Source organism: Ammospiza caudacuta, chromosome 4 (genome assembly GCF_027887145.1).
Source record: "Ammospiza caudacuta isolate bAmmCau1 chromosome 4, bAmmCau1.pri, whole genome shotgun sequence".
NCBI lineage: Eukaryota > Metazoa > Chordata > Aves > Passeriformes > Passerellidae > Ammospiza > Ammospiza caudacuta.
In genome coordinates, this window is record NC_080596.1 from 2,274,310 (window position 1) to 2,290,260 (window position 15,951).

General features: G+C 36.5%; 1 protein-coding gene across 1 annotated transcript in view; it reads left to right on the top strand.

The window, feature by feature from the left end:
* SH3RF1 (SH3 domain containing ring finger 1) overlaps positions 1 to 15,951 on the top strand; it is an 87,163-nt gene that overhangs the window by 59,542 nt on the left and 11,670 nt on the right. The window contains exons 5-9 of the mRNA XM_058803422.1: positions 1,639 to 1,941; positions 2,791 to 2,901; positions 10,451 to 10,605; positions 12,929 to 13,099; positions 13,263 to 13,522. Coding sequence (XP_058659405.1) covers positions 1,639 to 1,941; positions 2,791 to 2,901; positions 10,451 to 10,605; positions 12,929 to 13,099; positions 13,263 to 13,522 — 1,000 coding nt within the window. The remainder of the gene's footprint in view (positions 1 to 1,638; positions 1,942 to 2,790; positions 2,902 to 10,450; positions 10,606 to 12,928; positions 13,100 to 13,262; positions 13,523 to 15,951) is intronic.

Genomic DNA, 15,951 nt, shown 5'->3' on the forward strand with positions numbered 1-15,951 from the left:
CATTTAGGAAAAAATTCTATATTCTTGACTTCATATCCTGGTTCAAATCTCCCATTATGCCCTTCCTCCACTGCAGTATATTCCATGTAGTTCTTCCTCTTCTGTAGAAGGTTTTTATGTCAACTCCTCATTGTTCCAGTGGTTCCAGTTTTGAACTTCATCTTTTTTTTTTCTCTCTATATATGAAAATCTTTCAAATATCACTTACCAACCTCTTCTATATTTTAAAAAAAATCTTTTTTCTTTTACACTACCTTATATATCTATATCTGTAGATATCTAATTGTGTTCAGAATATAAGCTGGCCATCTGTGGGAGCTGCATTTAAATCAATGTTGATGCTATCATAATTAATGGTTTGTTGTTTGTCTGGTAAAGTTTTGATGGGGTAAAATACTACTTTAAAACCCTTCATGAGCATAGTAGGTATCTCAAGACTTGCAGGAAACTGGTACAATAAATAGAAGAAATAATATGCTGAAGAATAGAATTAAAATTCCACAGTAACTAATTTCATTCTTTTATCCCCATGTTTTTCAGAAAAGATCTTTTCTTTCTTCATAATCACCTACACTTTTCAAGTAACAGTATTCATATTTAGTGGTACATGTTCAGAAAACTGGTGCTGGTGTTATTTCAGCTCATGATTACATGAGAGTTCTGACATTATTATTTCTAATAGTGATAAGACTTTCTAAAAATAAAGGGCATTTGAAAGATGTAGAGGGTTTGTTTGTTGGTTTCCTCTCCTCCTCTCCATTATATAGGTTACATTTCATTGTAAGAAGAAAATGTGTGGGATTCCTCATTTCTTCATTGGAAAGGAAGGATTTGTTTGCATTTAATGTAGTATTGTTGTTACAATAATTAGCAGATAGAAAATCTCATTTGAACAAAAATTCTTTAGGTAAGATTAAAGAAAGAGAAAATGGCACAGAGATGGTGCCTCTACATTAGAAAATTCAGAAGCTGAGAAGGTATTTCCACAAAATTGCCTGTATATGTTTCTTTTCTCCCTATGCCATCTTATGCCTGCATAGGTGCCTGTTGCCAGGCAGTATACTGATATAGCTGGGTATTAAGTCTGTCCTACTGTGTTCTTAAACCTGCATTGAGGAAGCCTGTCTTTTCATTGCTGGTAGTGTTAAAGATGTGCACAAGTACCAAAGGATATAAAGGAGGAATACCTTCAAGAGCCCACATGCAAATGTGCAGGATTGTGTCATAGACAAAACAAAAAAATGGCTGAAAATGACATAAATATCCAAGAAGTTTTGTAGCACAGATTTTTCTGTTATAAGGTCAAAGGGGACCACTGTATTTTAGTCTGACCTCCCGATGATACAGGCAGTGGTTATTGCTGAATTAATCCATGTCTGGACTATGGCATTATGTACTTATTGATTGAAATTTTACCTCTGATGGTAAAATTTCATACCAGCCCAACAGTAAGTGTGTTGAGTTTGTAGTGAATGATTTGTCACTCTCTACTGACAGATTTGTAGAGTAGGTTGGTATGCCACAGTTTTAAGTTGCATGGTCGAGATTATCTTATGAATAAAAGGAAAAGAGATGTTTTTTACATTCAGGTGACTTTTATAAATAAAAAACATACTAACATGTTACTGGTTTTTGTAGTTTAACACAGCAGCCAAACAGTTGATAGAGCTGGACAAGCCCTCAGGTTCTGCTGTTGACTCTGGAGAAGGTACCTCTGGGGCAGCCCACAACAATTCAACCCAAAAGCACACCGATACCAAGAAAAACACCAAAAAACGGCACTCTTTTACCTCCCTCACCATGTCCAACAAGGCTTCTCAGTCCTCCCAGAACCGCCACTCCATGGAAATCAGTCCTCCTGTCCTCATCAGCTCCAGCAACCCCACGGCTGCCGCCCGCATAAGTGAGCTGTCCGGGCTGTCCTGTAGTGCCCCCTCTCAGGTAATTCACAGGGCATCAGCTAGAGCTATAAAAGCTCTGATCTTGTCAGATTGTTTATTTCAAGTTATTAATTGTGTCTAATTAGTAATAAATGTACACTTTCAAAAAACTTATATTCCAACGTGAGAACATTTAAGGAAAATGTTTTCTAATACTTCTGAATATGATAGCAAATAGTTGGGTCTTGTAGACTAGGGGTTTTTTTGCAGTTGTTATATTCTAAAGTGCCACAAAGGTTTTGATTAAACTGTGGAAACTAGAAACTGGAGTGATGTAATTTTTTTATTTTTTTCTAAATTGAATATAATAATGAATATTAGTAAAGTGCATCCTATAAAAGTAAAATATTCAACTTGAAGATTATGTGAATTCTAGATATTTAGCATGTTAATCTGGTTGTGGTAAGTAGAAATATTTATCTGACTTTATTTATTTGTTCAGCAGTTTGTGAAAAATTGGCTGTTTCATATAGTGATTAGACTTTGGGAAAAGAGAGAGCAATGGAGCCCAAGAAGTATTGGTGATGTTTTACCTGAGCTCATAAATATGCTTTATTTGCACATCTTAGGGATCTAACAGCCTTTTATGGAAAAAAAAGAGAGCTGACACTGGTTAAAAGTGTGTTTCATGTAGCTGGTTCAGTGTATCTCCAAACATTGAGAAAAGTCAGAAAAAAAAAAAGTGAGCTGTGTGATCCAACACTGTTTATGTGAGTATCTAACTAAAAATTAGGTTTAGTTTAAGGTTACAAGGGATAGAATACTGGTGATTTTGACCATGAAGCTTACAGCTCTGTCAAAACCAGCTGTTACTAAACTACACAGAACTGACCCTTTTTCTCTCTCCCAGGTTCATATTGGCACTACAGGGCTGATTGTGACTCCACCCCCCAGCAGCCCAGTCACGACAGGGCCTTCCTTCACCTTCCCCTCAGAAGTTACCTACCAAGCTGCTCTTGGTGTAAGTACTGCTTAAGAAAACTCAGCATTTCCATTTGCCTTTAGTCTTGTACAGCTTTTTTTTTTCCCTCAAGTTCCAATATATTGATTTGAAATGATGGTTCTGTGGGATTTGTGTCCATGTGATAGACAATGGTATGAATTTAACTGTAGCAAAAGCCCTATTGCTAAAATGTTTGCATCTTGTCATGTATATCCATTTCTCCAGCTTTCCTCAGTAATTTCTCCTTAGTAAACATGAGAATCACACTTCCTTCCAGAAAAGTCTTTCTTTCAAGCATGAGTAGAAAAGAAATTATGCTGGGGGGAAAGTCTGGGGAAACAAGAAAGTTCTTACAAAAAACAGCAACTTGGGACCACAGCTGCCAGGTGTTTCTGTCTTACTTCAAGATTTTCAAGATTATCTGAAATAACTTCAAAAGTCTGCTCTCTCCTCATTAAATAAGGTGATTTTAGTTGCATGTACACCTGTGGCAGCTGAAGAACATGTCTAGCATTTTAAAGTTAGGCTCTTAGGGATCAATAGGAAAACATGTAGCAAATGGCCATCTTTTAAAGGAAGAAATACATTGCAATGATGTTTCCTTTGAACAATTGACATGATATTTCCTTCAAAAAGTGCAGGTATTCTTTCTAAAACCTGCTGGAATTCCTTAGTTTCCTATGCTTATGTTAGAAAAGCTATGCTGTACTCATCAGAGCCTTACTGCAATAAAGATTGTGGATACCAGTTTTCAGAGATCTTTAAGGGATCTTAATGTGACTTTATTTAAAGTTCTTGAAATTAAGTTCATTCAGTCTAAAGTTGTGCCCCTAATTTTTAAGGGGTGGGGCACAGTTGAATAATAGATCTTCACTTCAGAAAACCAAACAAACAAGCCAAACAAAAATCCCTGTGACTTTATCTTGTTCAGGTGTCAATTCTTGAGGTCTTTAAACCAACTAAAATATGATGAATAGCCTTGCTGCTAAATAGGTCTAGTTTTGTTTTCAACTTGTTGGCATTTGCATCATTTTACACATTTTTCTGCAAAATTTAAGGCACAATTGTCTGTCTTGTGGTATCAACTTTCTGTTGTTTACAAAAATGCTTAGGAGTGGCTTGGTTGCTTTGTTGCTTGGTTTGCTTCTTTGTTTGGAACTCTAAAGTTACAGTTTTCAGTCTTTTAAATTATGATGCTGTTGTTTTCTGAATTATCTCCAGTACTTTCTTTTGGCATGGTACACACATGGTGGCACATGCCAGAAGTCGGTGCAATACTGCACAGTCTTTTTCAGTGGAGAAGATATTGATAGTATAACCCTTTTATCTTTTTAGCCTGATTCTTATATCTTGAAAATTTGCCTGAATGTAGCATAAAGTTTATGTCCAGCTAAATATCCAGCCTGATGCCACAAATTTTTGTCATCTTTTGTGAACTAATAATTGCTCTCATCCAAGTAAATGTATTTCACATTCTTTGCTCTTCAGACAGACAACTTTATTACTCACAGTAATATGGACCATGTGCTTTTGCCCTGCCTTACTGTGTAAGGCAGATTGAGCTTGTAGATGTGCTTTGTCTTACTTGGGTTAAATTGTTGATTCCTTCAGTCTGGGGATTAGCTGTGTAATCCTCCTGTTAAATGAATGCTAATCTGGAAACAGTTAATAATCTCATTATATTTAGGTTCATATTTTAATGTCATGGAGCAGATGAGTTTAGAAAGGCCTCTTGAGGTTGCCTAGTCTAACCTCTCCTGCTCAAGCAAGGCTGCCTAGAGCCAGTTGCCCAGGACTGTGTCCAAATAACTTTTGAATATCTCCAAGGATGGAGATTTCACAACCTCTCTGGGCAATCTGTGTACGTTGTGGGCTCTTGTTGAAGTTGGTGTACACCAGGAAGAACCCTCAGGTCTTTTTTTGCCTATGAGGTGTACATCTTATACTAGAAACAATTAGCTGCTTATATACTATTCCACTTAGATTTTATACTTCTTTCAACCTAACCTCCAGAAAATACCTGTGACAACTGAGCAAACAGAATCAACCTAGGTGTTGTTAAGCAGAATGCAAGTCTAGCTAACATGTATGCTGCAAACATTGAGTAATCGATTTGATTTATGAGATACTTTTGGAGAGGATTGAGGAGACAGCATTCAATGCATAATTTCAGAAGTTCTGTCAGAAGCTGCTTTTTTTTTTCTCTCAATAACAAACGCTTCTGTTTGTTATTAAGAGTCAGGAGTTCTTTATTTGATGCCATCATGGAAAAATACTTTAGTTTGGTGGTGGTGCAAAGTCATTAAACCACCCTGGGTGCTTTAGTTGCTTAAGCTTGTTCAAAGGCGATCTCACCATGGGTATTCACAGGAATTAAATTGCAGTGCTAAATGCAGCGTGGAGAGAAACTCCTGCCATTGATTGTCCCGGATCTTGGGGTGCTACTTTCTCTTTGTGATAACCATGTTCCTGCTTATTTTTCCAATTAGGCACATAATTCCCATTGAGAATCTGAATTATTCTCTGCCACCCTCTTTAAAAGTCAATAGCCTTCTGTACATCATGTTCTGTTTCTTCTTGACTTGTTTTCAGCATGACTAAAATGCAAGCTGGCAGCTCAGGTTAGAGTCAGGTTATTCCTCTGTTCTTTTATGATAGACAGCATTAGATGATGATGCAGTTTGTAAAGTCACAGACTGTGAGGTGAATCTTTTACTTACACTTTTCCTCTTGCTTCATCAGCTCTTGTTTTCATTTTAGAAATGTGCAAAACAGTTCTGACCAGCCAAGAGAGAAAGTGATGTTCTTGTTTATCTAGATGTTTCCCTTCTGGAAACATCTGTTACCCTTCCTGACATTCTGAACATTAATTTTAAGCTGTGGAACAATTGTGATTGTATGTTTAATACATTAGAGTGGTTGGCTTGAGTACTTTTGCTCTTGTGTTTGGTCTTGTTTTTTTTTGCTTTTGTAAGTAGAAGTTCCTGTATTTCTCTAAGTTTCTCCCTTTAGCTTTTTTCCTAACTGTTTCTGAATACTAAGCAACTGACAAGGAAATTGGATGGGAACAGAATGAGTTTGGATGAGTTTCTCTTTAGCATGAAGGTCATTTATTTGACGTCCTTCCTGTCAGTTGTTTTGGTGTTTATAACACTATTGAAAGTAATTGTTCTTTGAAAGCAAGGTGTTTATACACTTTTTTAATGTAATTCTAAAGTCAGATTAAGGGAGAAGAAAGAAATCTGAGAGGATGAGCATGATTACCCATCAGCAAAGAAGATAATAATGTGTTCCTTTACAGTAATTCTGAATTTGTGCATCTTTGCTACATTTATCTGTCCTGAATCTCAAAGCAAAGAAAAGCTAGTGTCTTCTCTTATCTTCTGTAAGAAAGATGGCATTTTTATTGTCAACAGGAGATCATTTTGAGCTTTCTTGTTGTCTAACAAGTTTCTCTAATACAGTTTGGATTAATTCCTAGCCCAAGGGAGTCTATGACTCTTTTATTTGTGTCCATGTATAGGATTGCATTTTAGTTTTTTATGTTGCTCTGATGGTTCAAAAATGCCAATTGTATTAATTTTGTTTTGTCTATAATAATGTCTTGTAGGTGCTCTTTGGTACCCAGTATTGTATGAAGTAAATAATTTACAAAGTTTCAGCTAAAATTGGTACAAATAAGCTTTAGGAATGACAGTGCTCTTGTGAAGTGACTGTATATGCTCTCTACTGCTTGTATCATTTAAGCAAATTTTAATTTTCCTTCAGAAAACTTGTGATAACCTATTTCAAAGTTTTATTTTGCATCAGGGGTTCCTTAGACAACAGCATTAATTCTTGGCTTGTGATTTGAGGTTTGATTCTTTGAAATTGAAGAAGCTATGAACTGAGACAGACTTCTCACAGCCAGAGCTTTTGGCTGTGATATTATCTCTTACACTGTTCTTTTGGACTTCCAACCACAGCTTTACCTCTAATTAGGGCATTAATTGGTCTGCTTATCTTGGCCACTGGCATTTTTTAACCTTGTTGGTGTTTAGTATATTTAAAGTTCTTTGCAAAATAAAAATAACAGACGTCAAGTCCAGTAGTAGTTCGGTGAAAATATGCACATACAATTATGTGAGGTTCATTCACTTGGAAGGAAATTCTTGGGTGTAATTTATAAGGTTTTTATCTAATGGAGTAGATCTAGTTGCCATAGATTTTACTGAAAAATAATCTTAAAGTATGTGATTTGAACCATGATATGGGAAAAACAAACTAAATGTACCACAGCAAAGTTAGAATTACATTCAAAAGCAGCAGCAGAAAAACAATCTAGCAACAAGAGATAACTTATCTTCCTTTCAGTCTGCCTTTACAGTCTCTTGGGAAGTGAAAAGTGTTTTGGATTGCAATCAACCTAAATGTCCATACAGCTACTTCTACAGATTGGAAATGTTGACTTTGAAATGGTGTCTTGGTGTGTGCACTTAACTAGCAGAAAGAGGTGGTCTATATTTGGATGGTTTGCATTCACTTATGTGCTGAAGGTTTCAAAAATTAAAAAAATAGCTAATTTTTCTGGTCTTGTTATCTCATGCACAAAAGAGAAATTGCTCTTTATGTTGAAGAATATAAGGTAGTTTGAATTATGATTAATGAGGCACAAGCTGTGGGGGTTATATAATACACTGATGACATTTAGCTCTTTTATGTAGTTCCAGTGTAAGTTCAATAGTGTAAGTCAGGAGGTTTTAATAAGAATTGTCCTAATTTTAATCAACCAAAATTCAAATCAACTTTTGTTCTGAAGAGGAAGCAGCAGGAAGAAACAATGAGGTTTTGTATGAGAGACCTGTTTTTGATAACATATAGTTTAGAAATTTTGTTAAACATAAGCCTTAATTTGTTAGCCCTCAGGGAATTTTGCAAGCCATATATTTTTTCCTAGACATTGTGGGAGGGAAGACTTAATGAATGTTCTTTTCCACTGCTGTGCCTTTTATTATTCTTTGAGCGAGGTGATTACTGACCTTCAATTAACTGATATGGGAATGCAGCCTAATTATATTTAAGTTTAGTAATAAGCATGTGTTTCTAGAGCATGACTACAGATACTGTTTGAAGTTGTAACATACATTAATTTTCAAATAATGTAATTTTTCATCTTTCAATTAAAAAAATAGTTTATCACTTATTTGCTGGTTTATATGCTTGAAAGTACACCTGGTGTCTGAAAAGTAGTTGCAGAAACATTCAATTTTCTTCCCCTCACCTACCTAAAATACTCTTAATTATTGCTGAGCATACTTTATTGAATCACATGTGGTTTGTGTATATTCTTTCACGAAATGTTGACTATGGGAACCATCAAAACTAGCAAGTGCCTGGAGGTAGGTGTGTTTCTCAACAGCTAGAAGGTGTGTTTCTCAACAGCTAGAAAAATGGTTGCATGCCAGAAAACTTCTTGAAAACTTGGCTAGATCATTTGGGTCTATTTTACCAAGTTGTAGCAGTGCAAGGTGTGGAGTGTTAGTCCTCTAAAGTCTATCAAGTAGTTTATTTAGATTTCTTGCCAAGTCTTTGGGAGTTTAATTGTGCTGTGGCTCACTGCTGGTCTCATTACCATATTGATAGACATGGTGAGGGGAGCAGAACCTGAATAAAGCAGAATAAAATAGAGCTGTGAAGGTGCCTTTATTGCAGCTAAAGCTTCAGTGTATATTATGTGTTCACATGAATAAAATGCAGTGTTCGGCATCTGTAGAGATGCAGGAAGTATGGAACTGTGACAACCTTGATATTGTGCATGAACAGGTTTAATTTTAAAGAATTCCAACTAATCATCTCCTAATGTGAATTTACAAGTTCTACCATATACAAAGAAATCTAGATGCCTAAAAAAAGATTGAAATTGTTATTCTTTTAATAAGTTACATGAAAGTTAGATGCTCACATTCAGCTTGGATTCAACTAAGACATTTGTTGAATGTCTAACTGGGAGGGACAAATAACTTCAGCTGTAAAACAGCTGAGAGAGAAATGTTGGTATTTCAGTGTGAATTATCTGGATACTTTAAAAAATGGTTGGGCTGAATACGAAGCAAATGCAATTGTAATTTTTGTAAAAAATACCCTATTAGTATCAAAGCTCTCAGTGATGTTTCTCCAGCAGGTCATTTCTGTTTAGTGTTGGATACAGAAGGCCTACTTGGTCTTAAGAGTGTGTTAATGTATGACCAGAAAAAAAGCTTTAAATAAAATAGGAATATTTCATTATATATTATATACCATGCAATTTATACCATAGCAAAAGGTAACAATTTTGACCGAAACTCTGTAAGTTTGGATCAGTTTTCTCTAGATTTGAAAGTCTTTAATTATGCAGTTCTTTACTGTGACCTGACAGTGTAAAACTGGTTTAAAGAGCTGTCTTTTTATTAACATTTCCACCAAATGTAGAAGAGTAATAATCACACAGTGTAGAACTAAAACTCTGTTTCCATATAGATTTTTGTTTGAAAAAACAGAAAAAAAAAGGGCAAAACCCTTTAGAAGTGAAGTGTTTGAGGGGAATTAAAATTATTTTCAATTACATATTTTCCAAACTGATAATGCAATGCTGTGCATTTATATGCTGATGTATTGAAAGTGCCAGGCACTACTTCAGGATATTTTGTTAATTAATTTTCTAGTTCTGTGGGTCTTAGGAAGATTATGTTTGAAATTAATTCAGTTTCACTTTTTCAAAGGTAGGAGGTTTTTTATTACTCTTTTTCTGTGTGTTGTAACACAAATAGTTATTTTTGGAAGGGGGGAAGGAAAAGCTCCCTCTTTGTGAGTGCCTTTTCCCAGGAGTGTCAGTACACAAGGTCCTAAAGAATTGTCTGAGGCCTTCCAGAGCAGAAGGTAACAATTGCTCCATTGATTCTAAAACGCACAGAAGTCTGTAGGCAGGACCCCCATCACAATCTGTGGTGCCTTTTTACTGGGGTATTTGTTAAAGATTACCAAACTTGATAATACTGAATTTCAAAAGCTAATTCTTTAGACTAGAAGAATAGGAGAAAGAAGTAACAATAGCTCAGTGATTATGGTCTCATATTGTGCTTGCTTTTGTAACCCATACATCAAAAGAAAATTTCCCCCAGAAGGGGTGCTTTGGGGTGCACTGCAGCTGAATTGTATATTATGTTTCAGCTTCAGGTTACAAAAACAATCATGTTATGAAATACAGTCAGCAGCAGGATGCAAAATCTACCTCCTGGAAGGCTTCTGAATTTTTGTCGGGCCCTGTCCTAAACATGTTATAACTAGAAACACCTTTTTTCCCGTGCTGAGAAATTGTTTGTCATTTCCTTAATTAGCTGCCAAAACTTAAAGATTTTAAACTGAAAGAAAAAGAAATAGAGAGAAAGCTAACTCTCCAGTTATATTGTAACAGTAGGTAAAGCAACACTGGACTCAGTTGCTTTTTTCCACTTCCTTGGAATATCATACCTTTTCTTTTTTTTCCAGCTTATTGAACTCATCAAACAATATTGTTCATCTGTTGCTATTTTTTTTGTTCTTATAAAATCAGAATATGAATCCTCCACTTCCGCCACCACCTCTCTTGTCTGCTGCAATCATTGCATCGGCCACTTCTGGACCTCAGTCTACAAGTGTCATACAAAGGTCTGCATCAGGATCAGCTGACCAAGTGGCACATTTACGACAGCAAACTCGTCCAAGTGTGTAAGTAAAACTGAATCTTTTCTCCAGACAGAAAAATGGAACGAGATCACCAACTTCACCTGTACATTTAGCACAGCAGCTGGCTCTGTGCTGCTGGAATTGCCAAAAAGCCAAGCCTGCACCTTAGAAAAAAAACATGCAGAAAGGTGATATCCCCAAACAAGTCCCACACTGAACATTGTTTATGTCTTAGATAAATATAATCAGTTGTTGCTCTGTGTAGAAAGAACTCAGTTCAAAATACAAAGTATTTATCATGCAGAAGATGAATGAATCGTTGCGTTAGCACCGAATACTGGATAACTCAAAAGCGTCATTTCACTGGAGTGAATTTATTCAATGTTTTCCATTATGTATGGTATGAAAAGGCTATTCTCATATGGAACAATTTATGCCAAAACACAGAAAGTGCTGTATTTAATTTAAACTGTTAAACGTGTTACTGTCAGACTACTTGTGTCAGTTGCAATTGAAATTTGACTGAAGATTCTACAGTGCACTTAATTAGTGGGTGGCAATTTGGAGTGAAGGCTGCTAGTTAGCATTATGTCTTCACACTTGCAATACAAGCAAACGTGCGTCATCCTTTCGGGTGAAAATATTTGGTATATTAACATGTGTTCCTAACAACATCTCTCTTCTTGAGAACTTCTTTGTGTGCAGCTTGGGGAATAAGAATGATAAAAGAAAATGTTAAATTCAGGAGATGCTGAATCTAATGGGACAAGTTTGAATAAGGACTGCTTTTGTTCTGTCCTTGTTATCTTCCCACCAGGTTTCCTCCCACTCCAGAAAAGCACCCTTCTTGTATAGCAGGTGCATCTGGATTTGGGCTGTTTCTTGGTGTCAGGCATTTTAACATTGCTTCTTATGGATTATTGCACCTAGTGCAGTTAATCAAGTTCCCATCTCATTTACTCCCATCTTCCATCTTCAAAGGGTTGCTCTATATGAGGATACTAATGAAATTTGGAATAAATTAACTGAAAGGGAAGTTAATGAACATCAATTAAAGCAGATCAATTGCTTTTCCATAGAGCTTCAGTGTGTAGCTTTGTAGATCGCTGCTAAATCATGTACCAGTGAAGCCTTCTGCTGCCAGTGTTGCCTTTATGTGTTGCCTTTAAAGGGAATTGATTGCTTGCTTTGGGTGCCTATCTTGCCTTTAAAGGATTTTTGTAGATATTGCAAATTTTCTTGGGTGAACAGCAAGGAATAGAAATGTAATAAAAATGCAAAAAGGAGAAGCATGCAGTTAATGCTATTGTTACTGTGCACTAGAGAAATATTTTGATGAAAGAATGTTTTCTAAAGCCACTTTTTTGTCCTTGGGGTTACAAGGGGAGTGGGACAGACTAACACTGCAAGTAACTGTGGATCCTTTTTCATAAAAGGGGATAGTCTAGCCATCTACTTAATTGACTGCCCTCTGTGAAAAGTACATTTTAGAGAAAATGGGATTTATTGGAATGCTGTTTTCCATAGGCCTGGGTCAGTAATTTTATACATGGTTCAAACGTGGCAGTAAATAGAATACTGGTAGTTAAAACAGTATCACTTTCTAATAATAGAGAACTGTGCAACCCTATTTGAAAATTTCCCTAGGAACATTCCAAGATGCAAGTACAAGAGCTTCAGCTTTTTTTTAAAGCTTTTTTCCTAAGAATATTTTTTAAGAAAAAATGCAAATGTTTCTGAACTCTCAATATTATTTCAAATGCACTGTATTATGCTTTAGTCTTGCTTAGAAAACATGAAAGGAAATGAACTTTATAAGTGAGTTAGCTGCTAACCACCTTACCCATAGGTTTCAGTTTTCTTTTGCACTGAAGTTTGCACAGGTTCTTCCAGTTTTGCAGTTTGAAATGTAGTTCTTGACACTGATCTTTCACTCCCAGCTATCAGAACTTCTCCATTCTCCCCAGCTCTCCAAATAAAAAAGAAATTGATGTGTCACAAAGTGTAAGAGATACGAGAAGCAGGTGTAGGGAAAGAGAAGTGGGATACACTGGGATGTGTAGTTGATAAACACCTACTTAATTAAGATCACTAACTTCATTAAGAAGATGGACAGTCCTATTACTAGTCTTTTGCATTCCATTTAAGGGCACTTCAGAGGACATTCCTAACTGTCATTAGGAATGACAGTTTCCTCTTAATATTACCATAACTTCTGTTTTAATATTGTAATGGTATGATGGATTACCACAGTCATTTCTGCCATGCCTTCTCATCTCTGACTGAACTCTCTGTGCCAGAAAACACAAGAGATATTTTGAACTGTTTTAGTTTTATCATTTGCATCTCTTTTGCTGTCTTTCAGGTATATTGCTATCTACCCCTACACTCCTCGAAAAGAAGATGAACTGGAACTGCGGAAAGGAGAAATGTTTTTGGTGTTTGAACGCTGCCAAGATGGCTGGTTCAAGGGAACTTCCATGCACACAAGCAAGATTGGTGTTTTTCCTGGAAATTATGTGGCTCCAGTTACAAGGTACAGTACTATACAAGTGTCTAAACAGTTTAGCTGGTTTCAAATCCAAAATTATTCTGTTCTTGTATTAAATGCTACAATTGCATAATAAAATACCTGTGGGTTTTAGTAACTGGCTGATTTTTTTCAGTTGTGTTTTATTGTTTGCTTTAAATTTTGGCAGGACAGTGACAAGTGCATCACAAACAAAAGTTCCCATGTCTACTGCTGGCCAAACAGGACGAGTGGTGACTATGGTCAGCCCTTCCACTGCCAGTGGAACATCCCAGAAGCTCCAGGGGAATGGTGTGGCAGTGAACTCCAGCACAGTGCCCACAGCAGTGGTTTCTGCAGCACATATCCAAACCAGTCCACAAACCAAGGTCCTTATGCACGTGACAGGACAAATGACAGTCAACCAGGCTCGAAATGCAGTTAGAACAGGTAAAGAAAAACCCACAAAATTTGTTACCCGTGGTAGACAAACTGTAGAGTCCATCTTGACAAATGACTGGAGTGAGGGTCTGGGTAAGTATATGCTGAGGTTTTTAAAAGCTTTTCTTAATGTCATTGTTTAGAGTTGAATGTTTTCTGAAACAACAGTCTGAGTTGTTCCATCTCTTATTATTCTTCTCTAAGCAACTGTGTGTACGTACATACTCCCACTATTGGGAATTTATATGCAAGTACTTCAGGTGGAATTTTTCTTTTTTTTTTTGTTGTTCCAGCAGTATCTGGGATGGGGAAATTCTTTGAGCTTTCCTACTCATATGCAATTCATATAGTAATAAAAGTGATAAGAACATCTGAGTCATAGCTTATTTTTTGTGTGTTAACTGCATAAGAGCTACAGAGTGCTCTAATTTAGCATTCACTTTTAAATTATTTTCTAACATCTTTGAATACCTTTAGTGTTCCTTTTCAGGTCTCTGGCTCAGGGTTGGTCCTTAGGCATTCCAGCTTGTTCTCTAACCTTGACTGCAGCTTCTTTCAACTTTGACTCTGAAACACTGAGGTGATACTGGCATCAAGATCCAATATGATCTATAAAATTCTGTATTTCTGAAAGGTTTAACTCTTAATTTACTGTCTGGGGCAGGCCAGTAGTAAATAACAAGAAGGCATGTTTCATCATAGTGAAACGTGCCTTCTTGTTATTTAAATGCAGAGCCAAAAAGACTGATAGTGGTGTGTTCAAGAGGTTTTTGTTTACCAAATCCATGCACTCCTCTGTGGATTTGCCAGGCTAAGAAAATACCACACAACTGGAGCCGAATCTGTTCCAGCTGCTTCAAGGGCCTCAAAAGAAAAAGAAAAAAAAACAAGCTCCCATTTCAGACCATCCCAATGTTGCCCCTTTCAGCCTTGAATTTAGGGTCTGTGATCTCCTGGCTGAGCATCATGACAAAAGGGTATTTTTTTATCACGGGATTCTTATTGGCAGAAAAAATGGTAATAATATGCTCTGTTATCCCCATAAGAAGGGTATTTCTTATGGGCTCAAGATCCATGGATTAGCCCACTTTTCAGAGTCATGCATCTCCTAAAATACCCTGTGCATGTTCAGATGTCAGCACCAGGTTTGCTTTTGAAGGTAGGATATGTACATATGTCTTTACTTATTTTATTTCCTTAATTGGCCCCATCTTCCTCCAGTCTGATCTGAAGCTGGAGCAGGTGTGTTAGTCCTAACAACTTTATTCTTTGCCTTTAAATAAAAATAACCAGATGCTGCTGGCAACTGCTAAGAGAAACTAAGCAAAGCATCTGTACTTTTCTGCCTCTTAGGTACAGGTGGTTTCTACTCAAAAGCCTTCTCTTGAGCTGCCAAGGAGCTTGCAAGTGACAACACAAAGGAGAAATCTCCTGTGGGCTCTGGAGGCTTTTCTGTCCCTGCTTCTCTGCACCACTGTCAAGATGAATAAGCTTTTACACTTCCATTCAGCTGAGAATGTGACAACATACTGCCCACTGACTTTTCAGATCCAAAATGAAAAATCCGAAGGGACTGGACTCTCTCATCACAGAGACCTTAACATTGGATTGTGTAAAAGTGTGCTCTTAGTCACAAATACAGATTTGTCCCTTATAAGGACCTGAGCACTGAAGCAATAGTGGCTGCTTTATGTTCAAATGTTACAGAGAAGTTTGTAGTAAACATCTGAAACATGATCCTCTTGAGCTTTCCTTAGCACATTTGCTGAGTGTTAATCTTTGGGTGAGGCTTCACAGGATAATGCAAGGGTCCAGCTTCAGTTTAGCTCAGGGCTTCAAGGACCATTAGTTCTTCAAATGACCTTAGTGAGACATTGCTTGACATTACCTTTGCTGAGGGAGTATGCATCCTTTGATTGGAAGGATCTATAATGAAAATATATATTCTGCTTACTTCATTAAAGGATAATCTGTATGAAAACAGGGTGACTTGAAGCATTTTTCCTATCAATTCCATCAGTAATAAGAAAACAAAACCAGAAGGCTCTTCCATGCTTGTCATACATAAATTGCATGTGAGTGTAGACAGATCTTGAAGAATAGCAGCTACTTCTAGGAAAACTGATATTGTCTTATGAACAAAAGCCAGCATTAAAAATTGTTTGTTGACCCAAAAAAGTCTTTCTACAATCTCCTTATCTTTCTTTTGAAATGTTCATGCTACTCAAGAGTTGAGAAGGGTCAGCTACAGAAGAAGAGGTTATCAAAAACTAGATAGAGCATATAAGTGATGTGCCTTGTTTTTTAATAAAAAAGAAAGAATTTGTGTTTCTTACTGCATAGATTGTAATTGGGTATAATACTGTAGGATTGTTATATAAAATTTGGGACATTTTTCAGTCTTCTCAATACACTGTTGCTGCAATCTAACCAAATTA